This window comes from Balaenoptera ricei, chromosome 3 (assembly GCF_028023285.1).
Source record: "Balaenoptera ricei isolate mBalRic1 chromosome 3, mBalRic1.hap2, whole genome shotgun sequence".
In the NCBI taxonomy this organism is placed as follows: domain Eukaryota; kingdom Metazoa; phylum Chordata; class Mammalia; order Artiodactyla; family Balaenopteridae; genus Balaenoptera; species Balaenoptera ricei.
The window spans coordinates 39,178,140-39,191,089 of NC_082641.1; the positions used below are offsets into that span (position 1 = coordinate 39,178,140).

The 12,950-nt window shown below is 36.4% G+C and overlaps 1 protein-coding gene across 3 annotated transcripts in view; it reads left to right on the plus strand.

Annotated features, from left to right (window-relative positions):
• PARP8 (poly(ADP-ribose) polymerase family member 8) overlaps positions 1-10,872 on the plus strand; it is a 167,795-nt gene extending 156,923 nt beyond the window's left edge. For 2 of the 3 annotated variants that reach the window (XM_059916361.1, XM_059916359.1), the window contains exon 27: positions 10,536-10,868. In XM_059916361.1, the coding sequence (XP_059772344.1) occupies positions 10,536-10,638 (103 nt within the window). In that variant the 3' untranslated portion in view covers positions 10,639-10,868. Of the gene's footprint in view, positions 1-10,535 lie in introns of all 3 variants that reach the window. The other variant, XM_059916360.1, reaches the window with a different exon arrangement.
• Positions 10,873-12,950: the final 2,078 nt, after the last annotated feature.

Below are 12,950 nucleotides of genomic sequence, written 5' to 3' on the forward strand. Positions count from 1 at the left end.
ATATATAGATTACATAGTATGAGACATATACATACCTATAGATTTCATTCTTAGTGGCAAGACAGCAATGAGTAGAGTAAAAAGAACCCTGCTGCTTTTGATCAGACAGTTTGTGTCTAGGCTCACCAGTTATTAGTGAGGTGACATTAGCCAAGCTGCATAACCTCTCTAAGCTTCCTCAGTAGACGCAATATAACATCATCAATAGATACAGTAGAACAATATACCGGTATCAGTGAGAATCCCAACAGGAAACCACTGGCCCTTAAGAAACGTGATAATTTCTGTCATTCACAGTTAGATCACTTACAAAAGTGTGATTATAGGGGAATCATAGGTCTAGTACAGTAACCTGGATCTAGTAGCACCAGAGCTATTATACATCCTCAGGTCGAAAATGATAAGAATAAGAAGCAGTTATCAGAACCTGGTAGGAGAGCCATTTCTAGTTCATCAGCTTTGACAGGAGTCATGGCCTTCAGTTCAGGGACGTAGGCAGCCCAAGGTGACCTTGTGGGGCTGGAACCAAGCAAAACCTTGACCTCGCCCTCCCCATTGGCCAAACTCTACCAGAAACTAGGGGGCAAGGGAGCATATTTACCAAGTCCATAGAAGTCGCCCTCCTGGGGCAGAAGGCAAGGTAGAGAAGCGTACAACCATAGCTCTGGAGGCTCCCAGGATAGCTGTCTGCTTTTTAAGGTTATGATTCAGATTAAGGTATAGCACAGTGCAGGTCTCCACTGAAAGGCACTCATTGAATATCATTTCCCCTCTTCTTTCTTGCTCATCTTGACTCTTATCCATTGTTAGAAGGTCAGCCTTCCAAAAAACACCTCCAATCACAAAGTTATTTCATTGTGTGAGCTGGAGATTTTCATGGAAAAGTAACTCCAGAGGCCTTTCCTTAGCTTGTCGTTAATCAGTTAATCTGCTCCTTTTAGCGTTTTGCTAAAATTCATAGTTGTTGAGCTAAATAACATTAGATATGGAAGTAGGCAGTAAACATTTCTAGTATTATTTCTTTGCAGTTTTACATAAATTATATGTAAACTAAATCAGTGGAGGTATATGTCTGGGTATGTGTGTGTTGACTGGAGAGAAGGATTTCTATATTTCATAAGAAAAAAGTGAGGAAAGACCATCTGAAAAAAAGAGAAGAAAAAGCCTTCAGTACACTCAGACACTTTCCAAATAATGCAAAGGAAAAAATTCTATTAAGGTAATGATTTTCATTCCTTCATAAACACAAATGAGACTTCATCATTTTTTCCTGCTCCGTCAGGAGAGAAGGAACTAATTAAGGAAAATTGATAAGATTCAAAACACATGAAAAGGAGAATCCATTCACTAATGTACATTCTAATTACAACCATCAGTTTTCCTTCTTTATAAAAGATGTAATCACAGAGTTCTGCTAGTGATGTGCCTCCCTGGTGAATGGCACTATCTAGGAAAAGAATAAATTGAGGAGAAAGAAGTGAGTTATCACAAATATACCATAATCAGACAGAAACTCAATTTCTATTCTTATTTCATCCTTTCTTTTTTTTAACACATTATGTGATCTCTAAAGTTAGATGCTTTGCCTGATGACTAGGATATAAATTGGTGAGGCCTCCTTTTTATCTGTTACTAACTGAAAATATTAAAAATTATATAAATTCTATGCTAATCTGATTTCCAGAGTAGAGATAATAAAATGTATAAAATTAAATAAATAAATTAAACAGTCATATAATATCCTAATCACATTCTTCCCAATAAGGAAACAATAACAGAGAATGAGAGAAAAATGGGGGAAACTTTAGAACAGGGTATCAGAAAAAATTAAAAGTAAAACTTAAGGGAAGATATCTGTTAGGAAAAAATAAGAGAATAAGAAGTTTGAAAAAAATTTGGTGGAAAACTCCAAAAATGAATCAACTTAATCAAACATAAGTGCTTCAGGCAAAAGGTAATAATTCAGATGTTAAGAACAGATTCCAGACGGTTCTGAGGGTCTAGGAATTGTTGCTAGAGCTTGATTTCGTTGCTGACCTTGAGACACATGTGTACAAAGACATTAAGGTCAATATGTAGAAATAAGGCAGCTATTTTAAAAAGGGCCAGAAGTTTCACAGGGGATGTGAAAACCACATAGACATATGGTGCTCTAGTCATATACAACAAAAATGTTATGAAATGGGGATTTTAAAGCTAGAGAGGAAAACTTACTATTGGTATTTTCCATAAATAGGAATAAATAATAAAATCCAAGAGAAGGTAATTGATGATTTGGCAGGTTAACAGATTAGGTGTATCTAGTGCCATGGGCACCCCATGCTACACTGCCCCCACCACTGCCATAGTGAAAACTCAGAGAGATAGGAGTGTGTCTTCTCCCTCAACTGTTTGGGACCAAGGAAAGGTTAAGAACTGCCAGGTTTTTGTATCTTGCTTATCTGGTGTTACAACCTACATGTTTAATGCTTTAGTGGTTCTTTGATTTAGAGCAGGCAGATCTGCAAATGAATCGTTTCCATATTTTCTCTATTACGTCGATTTAAGGTATATATTTCTCAAAATATTTCAAGAAGTTCAGGAATTTAGGAGCAGGAAGGACCAAATAAAACAAGACTATCTGCAGAAAAGTGATGCGGGGTATTTTCAGGTTCTTGAGTCAAGCAGATGTCGGTGCTAAATAAATTTCAGGAATTCCTATCTAAAGTCTGTTCTATCTTTTAAGGTCTAGCTCAAATACCACCTCTTCTATGAAGCTCCTAATCAAAATTAATCTCTCTTCCTGGTATTCCTACAACTCAGTGCAGAACTTCAATTTAAAATTCAGTTTATTCATTGTATCTGACTCTTCCACAAGACTGTGAACTCCTAAAAGGCAGACTCCTCCTCTTGTTTTTTGTTTTTTTTTTTTTATTTGTTTTATTTTTTGGCTGTGTTGGGTCTTCGTTTCTGTGCGAGGGTTTTCTCTAGTTGCGGCGAGCGGGGGCCACTCTTCATCGCGGTGCGCGGGCCTCTCACTGTCGCGGCCTCTCTTGTTGCGGAGCACAGGCTCCAGACGCACAGGCTCAGTAGCCGTGGCTCACGGGCCTAGTCGCTCCGCGGCACGTGGGATCTTCCCAGCCCAGGGCTCGAACCCGTGTCCCCTGCATTGGCAGGCAGATTCTCAACCACTGCGCCACCAGGGAAGCCCCTACTCTTGTTTTTTTACTGTCCTGCGTGCCCTGCATCACCTTGCACGGTACCTGATGTACAGCTGCTTGTCAGCAAATTGTTAATGAATGAACAGAAGAAGGCAAAAAGGAAAATATTTTGGAATATGTATTGTTTTACTTTTAGGTCAAAGTTTGAAATATATCTAAAAAGGTAGCTACAAGAAAAATTTATAAAATAATTGTATCATGGCTGTTACATGAAATAAGAGATACTTTGCATCATGATTTTGCAAAAGATACACAGGGTTTGAATGGGAACATAGCAAGGAGACAGCTTATTTATGAAATTAAAAGATAGGACATTCAGTCATGGCTCAGTGACATAAACTGTGTGACATCAAGCTGATAGGATCTGGGAGCTTTGCTTTATCCCAAGTCTATAATGAATCCAATTTCTCTGTCTCTAACCCAGATCTCTTTCCAAGATTGAAACTGCCACATCACTCCCCTGCTTAAAAGTCTTTGATAGCTGCTTACTACTTATAAGATGAAGTCCAGTCTCCTTTACAAAGGGAACCAACTGATTCCTTGGTGCTTTGTTCTTCCTTCAATACCACTGCGTTGAAGGTGGAGGAGATCCAATCTCCAGCTGCATGGCCCGCCATTTTTCATTGCCCGCTGTTTCTCACCCCAGGATGTTATGCTGCACAACCTGAGCTGTGTGCTGGGATTCCCACACTCCATGCTCTTGCTCTTGCCTTTGTCCATTAATCTTGGATTCTCTCTTCCATTTTCTTCCCTCGTATTGTTTATCTAATTCCCACTCCTCTTTTAAATCTTAATGTATGTCTTCCCTCCTCCCAGAAACTTCCCTTGATGCCTTTGTGCTGCTCCCTTTTGTTACTATGTAATACCCTGGGCATGTGTTTATTACCGGCTTGTTCTTCTTTATGTATTGTCTTCTTCATTACTCTGTATACCTCTTGAGGTCAGGGACTATACAGCTTATTTGTGTTTGCCTACCTAGCATAGTGCTTGGCAGATACGTAAGAATGAATGAAATGCCCATTTTATAACTGCTTGCTGGATATTTTGTCCCCCAAAGTCCACTAATACCTTAAAATCATATGCACAAAGTGGAACCCATTATTGCTGTAGTTTTCGATTTCTTTTTCCTTGCTCACTAGTCATCAGTTCCCAATTACATCTTTTCACAGTTTTCTTCTATAAACACCTTTGTTTCTGTGTGTATCGTTCTCTCCCCTAGAGTACACCAAAAGGTTACTAGTTATTTTCCATGCTTCTAATTTCTTCATTGCTCCTAATCTGTTTTTTAAAATGCCAGATTTTTTAAACATTACCATCATTACGCCAGTGATACCTGTTCAATGTACAGAAACTGAAATCAAAGGTAAGCAAAAAGAGAGACAATCACCCATCATATTCCCACTTAGAGTTAACTATGGTTAATAAGATCATACAATTTATACCACATTGTTTTTCCAAAAGGAGAGTTTGATTATTCCTTGCTCATACAGGCTGATAGTTATTAACAAATAAAAACATGGCGTTCTGCAATATAGTGCCCATCTGACTTGACTTCAGTTACCCATACAAACCACTGATTGAATAAAATTATTATCCAAGCTGTTTCTTGAAAAAAACTTGGAATTCTTTTCCCCACGAATGTGCCTTTGCTCAGTCAGTAGGAATGGTCGGCTTTCTCACCAGCTCAGCCTTTAGCCAATCTTTCCAGGCTTAACTGTATGGTCTTTTCCGTGGGGCCTCTCCCGGCGTCCCACTCAGACAGGATATCTGTCTACTCTCAGTTCTGCTTGCCCTTTCTTTGTATCACCCAGGCTGCCTTGTCCTCCAGTTATTTGCATAACTCTATTATCTCCCCTAGTAAAATGCAAATTCTGTCCGTGTTTGGGAATCTTACATCTTGTGCAGAAACCCTTAATACATATTGAATGAAAGCAATGACAAAAGACTGAATGTTCTAACTTAATAGAGAGATTTATACATGGGCTATGAAGCAGACAGTACACTACAGTATCAGATTTCTTACAAGAACTTTGGAGAAGTTCTGGATATCATTCAGTTCACAGTGAATTTCTCTTCTCTGTGACTAATGAAAAACAGTGCTATCATTTCTGGCTTCCAGATTTAGGGAGTCAGAAAACAAATGTATGTGAACCAATCTTAAAACTGTCACAGAGCTGCTATAATCAGTTTGAAAATAAAGGTTGTCAATACATTTAAGTTTTTGTCCATGAAATTTCCTAACATACCCAAGAGAGTTCCAGATAGCCAATATCCATCTATTGTCTTATTTCCTCTCATAGCTTTTAAAGCAAATTGGTTTATTATTTATTAAAATTTTAGTAATCTTTTTATACTCCTAGGAACATAAGTAATTTTTGTCTTCTTTTAGATGGTTTCATTTTTCCTTCTGTAGAAAACCCCAGTCAAGTGTATCATTTCCCTATTGATATCATTCTTGCTGTATTTCTTTTTTTAAATTTTGTTGCTGTCTGGACGTAAGTGAACTTCAGTGTTATATTAACAACTTAGTGTTTGTCTGCAATACTAATAAATAGCTGCAAAATAGTCTGTATGCTATATTGTAATAAATGTCTTAATGCCACTAGTAATTCATTTATCTAAGCCCTGCTGGTTGACCAATTCAGATGGTAGTTGGTTTTACCTTTATTATTATAGATGCTTCATAATTTAAGACACCTGAATGCCTTTGACTGATTTTTTTTTTTTTTTTTTTCATGTAATGTCTGAAACATTTATATTAACATATTTCCATACATATTTCCATACAAATACAAATATGATTTTTAGAAATTTCATGTAATGTCTGAAACATTTATATTAACATATTTCCATACATATTTCCATACAAATACAAATATAAGATTTTTAGAAATTTCATGTAATGTCTGAAACATTTATATTAACATGTTTCCATACAAATAACCCAATGAAAGTTTAGTATTAGTTGTTTTGTTTGTTTTTTTATACTGCAGGTTCTTATTAGGCATCAGTTTTATACACATCAGTGTATACATGTCAATCCCAATCGCCCAATTCAGCACACCACCATCCCCACCCCACCGCAGTTTTCCCCCCTTGGTGTCCATATGTCCATTCTCTACATCTGTGTCTCAACTTCTGCCCTGCAAACTGGCTCATCTGTACCATTTTTCTAGGTTCCGCATACATGCATTAATATACGATATTTGTTTTTCTCTTTCTGACTTACTTCACTCTGTATGACAGTCTCTAGATCCATCCACGTCTCAACAAATGACTCAATTTCGTTCCTTTTTATGGCTGAGTAATATTCCATTGTATATATGTACCACATCTTCTTTATCCATTTGTCTGTTGATGGGCATTTAGGTTGCTTCCATGACCTGGCTATTGTAAATAGTGCTGCAATGAACATTCGGGTGCATGTGTCTTTTTGAATTACGGTTTTCTCTGGGTATATGCCCAGTAGTGGGATTGCTGGGTCATATGGTAATTCTATTTTTAGTTTTTTAAGGAACCTCCATATTGTTCTCCATAGTGGCTGTATCAATTTACATTCCCACCAACAGTGCAAGAGGGTTCCCTTTTCACCACACCCTCTCCAGCATTTGTTGTTTGTAGATTTTCTGATGATGCCCATTCTAACAGGAGTGAGGTGATACCTCATTGTAGTTTTGATTTGCATTTCTCTAATAATTAGTGATGTTGAGCATCTTTTCATGTGCTTCGTGGCCGTCTGTATGTCTTCTTTGGAGAAATGTCTATTTAGGTCTTCTGCCCATTTTTGGATTGGGGTGTTTGTTTCTTTGATATTGAGCTGAATGAGCTGTTTATATATTTTGGAGATTAATCCTTTGTCCGTTGATTCATTTGCAAATATTTTCTCCCATTCTGAGGGTTGTCTTTTCGTCTTGTTTATGGTTTCCTTTGCTGTGCAAAAGCTTTGAAGTTTCATTAGGTCCCACTTGTTTATTTTTGTTTTTATTTCCATTACTCTAGGAGGTGGATCAAAAAAGATCTTGCTGTGATTTATGTCAAAGAGTGTTCTTCCTATGTTTTCCTCTAAGAGTTTTATAGTGTCCAGTCTTATATTTAGGTCTCTAATCCATTTTGAGTTTATTTTTGTGTATGGTGTTAGGGAGTATTCTAATTTCATTCTTTTACATGTAGCTGGCCTTTGACTGATTTTATCCTTCAGCCCGCAGCTGTTGTGTTTCCTTGCGGGCTTCATAGACAATGGAAAAATAAGCATTTTTCTTAATACTTTCAATCTCAATCTCTCACTCTTGCTCTGTATTCTCTCCTCCTCCTATGTTCTTTCTATAAATTATTATAGTTTATTTTAAGAATGTGAGTCTCATTTCCTCTCCATTAACTTCAAATGCTTTTTAAGTGTCAATGAATGTGTACTACTTGGATATAGCAAACCCTTCCGTTTGGGAAATAGAGTGAGGGAGGAGTGATGGGTCATGACTAGAGAAGAAGTTTAGGTTTGGATTATGAAGGACCCAGGTGTGCCATGCCAGTGACGATGGATCTTGTTCTGCAAGTGAAGCGAAGGCCATTTGCATCACTCTAGCAGGGCAGAGAATAGTCTTGTAGGAGGGATGGGGGGATAAGTGTAGAGATAGAAAGATCAGTTGTAATGTTATTACAATAGTCTAGGTCAGCGTTTCTCACTACAGAAAGAAATGAATTTGACATTGTGACTTGGGAAAGAACAATCTTACTTTGTGTGGTGCAGTCAATACTCTATGTCCTACTTTATTCTAATTTCATTGGAAAATGCTAGCCTGGACCACCTAATTTCAAAGCCTGCTAACTGTACACAACCTGCCACTTGAAAATCACCCGTTTAGATGAATGATAACGAATGCCTAAACGAAGGTGATGGTATTAGATGGAGAGGAGATGCAAGTGGGAATAACTAGGGAAATGGAAGCAACGTAACTTGATGATGTATTGGATTTGGGCACGTGGAATAACCAAGAATGACTGAAGTTTTCTTGTTGGTAGGGTGGGTAGATGATGGTACTTCAAACTGAGATCCTGACAGAGTAGAAAAGAGCAGTCAGTTTTGAATTAAGAAGTTAAGTTCAGCTTTGAATATACCACCTCTGTGATTTCTGTAGGAAATTTATAGTTAGGGAAAGATGTAAGGAATGGAGATACAGTTTTAGGAATCAGCATGTAGGTGATAGTTACAGCAATGGGACAGACTAAAGTAAAGTGAGTTTGCATATCATAAAAAGAGGGAACACTGAGGAGGGAATTGTGGATAAAACCAGCATTGAAATGGGAGGCCAGGGAAGAGAATGCAATGAAAGAGACTGAGAATTAATAATCAAAGGGCCAACTAGGGAGGGAAGAGATGATATAGCTTTAAGAAAAAGAGCAGTCAGCTGTATCACATGCTGCAGACATAGTAGATACAATCTCCTGAATTTATCAGCTAGGAGGCCATGGGCAACCATTGTCAGTACTTTTCAGTAGAGTAGTAGGATCTGAAGAATGATTGCAGTGGGTTGAGGAAAAAATGAGAAGTTTTAATGTATTACAGGCAAACCTTAATCAAGGTCAACTTTAAATTGAAAAGAATAGAGATGGTAATATGTAGGCTGGTATTAAGCTGAAAATATCTTATATAAACACCTATTAGGAAACTTAGGATGGAGATACATGGTGGGCTGCTATCAGAAATTGGGAAGCCATCAAGAACCAAAGCAGTTCTAAGACCTGCCACTCTTCCCACTTCTCTCAAAGCACTATGGTTTCCTTTGTGTCTGGTTCATTCTCTTTATGTCAGTCTCTTTTGTTTTCCATAATCTGTATCCTAGAGGAGCTAGGCCAGTTGGTTTGATAAAACACCGTTATCTCATTTGGGCCAAGCCTGCAAGCCAGGTTGCCTCCCCAGCCTTGGCTCAGAATTATGGATGGCTTAGCTTACCCTTGGTCCAGTGAGTAGCCTGGATTTATACAAAAACCAGGCTAACATATTTTACTTGCCCAATAAAATATATCTTTACACAGTTTGCTACAAAACACCCGATTAGATCTAGGTCTAAGGCATTTCACTTTACACATTCTCTAGTTTGTAACAGAGCACTTACTGTTTGAACTCCTGAGAAAATAATTACAACTGGGCTTTGTACCACATATCCCATTCTTTTTTTTACAATAATGTCTCACCATTGGGTGCCTTATATATACGTATGTGTGTGTGTATTCTCACGGTAAAAATTAACCAAGTAGGCAACCTTGGGCCATTTCTTAGGAGTTTAAACTCGATATAGATGCAACTGTCACTAGATTTTTAAGCAGTTGATTATGTAAGGACCTAAGTTCTCATTGTTATATGTCATCTATTTCATTTTTCTGTATTGTGCTATTTCAGGAGAATTTAAGCATGGTGAGGAAAAGACAGTGGCACACATTAATCTTTGAGACACTATGCTTACACCCCTGGTTATCTATTTTGAAGTAATTACCACTTCTCTAAAGCTTCTGTCTTGAAGTCATTTTTATGAAGTAAAATTAATTCATCACCTATTCTACTCTGAATATTATCATGGCAGTTTAAAAATTCATTCTTGGGAAATTCTTATTGCCCAAGTAAGTTTATTTGAGGAAATGAATTATCATCTAAAATGTAATTACTTCTTTCTAAAGGACTTAGTAATTGCTGTCCTTTAATGTTATATTTTCACTTCTGTTGCTTAGCTAAACTTAGCAGACTGGCATTCTTGTGTGTAGTACCAGAATAAATAAGAATATTGTTGTAGTCGGACTAAATAGAGCAACCAGTGATAAAAAAACATGCAGCACTGATTACAACAGAATAATAATTAGAAGGCAGGAATGGCAAAGGAGCAATGGTGGAAAGTGAAGTGATTTTTCTGAGAGTGTCACTGATCCGAAAATAAAGAAATGATTGAAGTAGGAGTGGAGTTAAGAAGTCCAGAACCCAAGGAACATAAAACTGAAGTCAGTATGTTCTTTCTCAGCAGGCTTCTTGTAACAACTGCTGTGAAAAATGTTTGCAGAGCCAAAGACACTGGGGTGCTTCCCGCATCTCAGGCAATGCTTTATGTGGGGTTAAAATGTTAAAATTAAAAAGGAAGGGTCAAATCAGGGCATGACGTAGAATAATCATGTGTTCAGTAATGTGAGCACATTATTAAACACAACTGAGAAGCAACTGTCTCTTGCTCTTGATTCCCTTGGGCTGTACTTTAGGTACCAGACAGCATTTCTAAGCTGTCTTAAATGCTTTGGGGATGTTTTTGAATGTTTCTTCTTTTCGAATGTTTTATGTTTCTGTGTCTTGTGTTTTAGCTACGAAGATGGCCAAGTGGGAGACACAAATATTAACACACAAGAAGGAGGCATTCACAAAGAGATCCTTCGAGTAATTGGTAATCAAACTGCTACTGGTTAAAGGACCACCATTTAATTAACATGATTTGAAAGCCTTCCTCGGGTTCAAAGCTGGATTTTGAACTGAAGAAGATGATAAAATAATTTATTGTTATTATAAACAAAATTAACCCTTTGAATACTGATTTTTTTCTTAGTATTTCTAAGTTTCTCATTAAATACCTAAAATGGTATAAAATTTATCAATTGTAGGGTTATGGAATCTAGTAATAAAATTACAACAGCACTTAAACTGAAGTTTGGGTTCCTCACACAATAAACAGATTGAAAAAACAGTTTCGTGCTGATATTTTTATATTAAACTCTTTAATTGGAAATTTGGTATTATATACCGACATCTTAGGGTACAAAAATAGAATTGAAAGCATTTTATAATGGCATCTAAATCTATAAGATACTTTGCAATAAGTGTAATGTTTGCACATTCTGATGTGCTATATAATTAGTGGTATGAACATTCGAATGTTTTGGGGAGGGATGTTTCCTAATCTGTTACTTTTCCATATACAAAAACAATTAGGTCTTAGATACAGTGCGTTGCCCAAAAGTATGTAATATACATATTTATAGATTCATGCATCAAAATGTATGATCGTGCATATATGTGTGTATGTACACATACATGTATTTTAACAACAGAGATGGCACAGCTCCACAATTCTGTTCTCATTCAATGGAAAGAAAATAATGTTCAGTAAGAAAATAATATTCTCTCTGGACATAGACCAAGATATGAGCCAAATTCACCACTGCTCATTCACTGAAAATATTTGCAAACAAGTTTTCTATTTGTTTAAAGAATTTTCCCTTCAGTTAAAATTTAACTCTTTATAATATTATAATTTGGGGAACATCTTTATTCAAATGACAATATGTTTAAAAGAAAGGCCTCAGAATTTAAAACAACAGTATATATATTTTTATTTCCTACTGTGGAACGTTTTTTACATTTATTTGTACCACACCAGCATTTTTATATTTTTCATCTAATACCTCTGCTTATTTTTTTTTCATATTGAGAAAGAAGACAAACTTTGAAGTTTCTTTTATATTAAAAGAACATGAATAAGTTTATATAGAGAACAATAACACCAGCTCTCAGCATTCTCTTTTCAAGAGTCATGTGCGCATCAAAATCATTATTATTTCTTTGGGACCTAAGTTCTTATTCATTACAAGTTTTAATTGACAGTGTTTCTTTTCCTACATGATGTTTTTGGAATAAGGCCATTCATGAGAGCAGTTTAATTAGCAAGTCTGCCACTCTATTCAAACCCTGAATCAAGGCTCATATCTGACTCTAATTTATTTAGAAAGAAAAAATAAAAATGTGTACTCATTTGCAAGTGTAATATAAATTCTGTGCTTGTTCCCTTTGGTATAAAAGGTGAGAACAAAGGTCATACACATTGTTAAGGATTGCTATCTAGGAAGCATTTACTAATTGTTTGTTTTCTTATATTGTAAATAATTGATATGCCACTTATTTCTGCAAAAATAGACTTAAAGGGATATTAATCATTGTGATAGGATCCACCTAAAACATTGATCTGTTTTGACTTGTGCCTCTGAACTCAAGGCCAGACTGAGGGATAATATTGGTGTGGTAGGGCCAAGATACAGTATCTTATTCAGTTCTGTGACCAAATATTTGAAGACTTTACATGGGACAAGAGGACTCCTTGCTTCTTTCTGCCAAGACTCCCAAGTCTCCCAAATCCCTTTACTGTGTTTTAAAAATATTTTAAAGCAACAAAATTACATTTTCAAATTAATTTTGTGGGGCATTCATGTATATATGACATAAATATGAGGATGTAATAGTAGGATTTGGAAATTGAAATCTTGAAACCCCATGTGTTTGGCCCCTAGGACCACGGAGGCACCTCCAAAAACTCTTTAAAGTGCCTCCAAGCATAATTTAAAAACCACTAATCCACTAAGGATTTACTCAACAGTTGAGTGACCTGTAAGGAGTATAGTATTAGAATCTGAACTGGAAGGGTAGCTTGGAGGACTCAAGGGAGACTATTTAGGGGAGACAAAACATTATAATACAAACTTCTACTGTCAACTCAAGAATAAAAGTAGATTCATTTATCAGAGCAAGGAAAGTAATTGATAGTTTTAATGTCCACTAAATATTACAGATAATAGACATCTTTTATGATAGTAAGATGTCTTCTCATGATAATTGAATGCTTTTGCAATGCAGAATGACAGATTTTAGTTTGTTTTGAAAAACTGTCAAAACTTTTTAAGCCTGTATTCTAAAAATAAAGCCAGTCTTCTCATTGGACTTTTGATATTGGG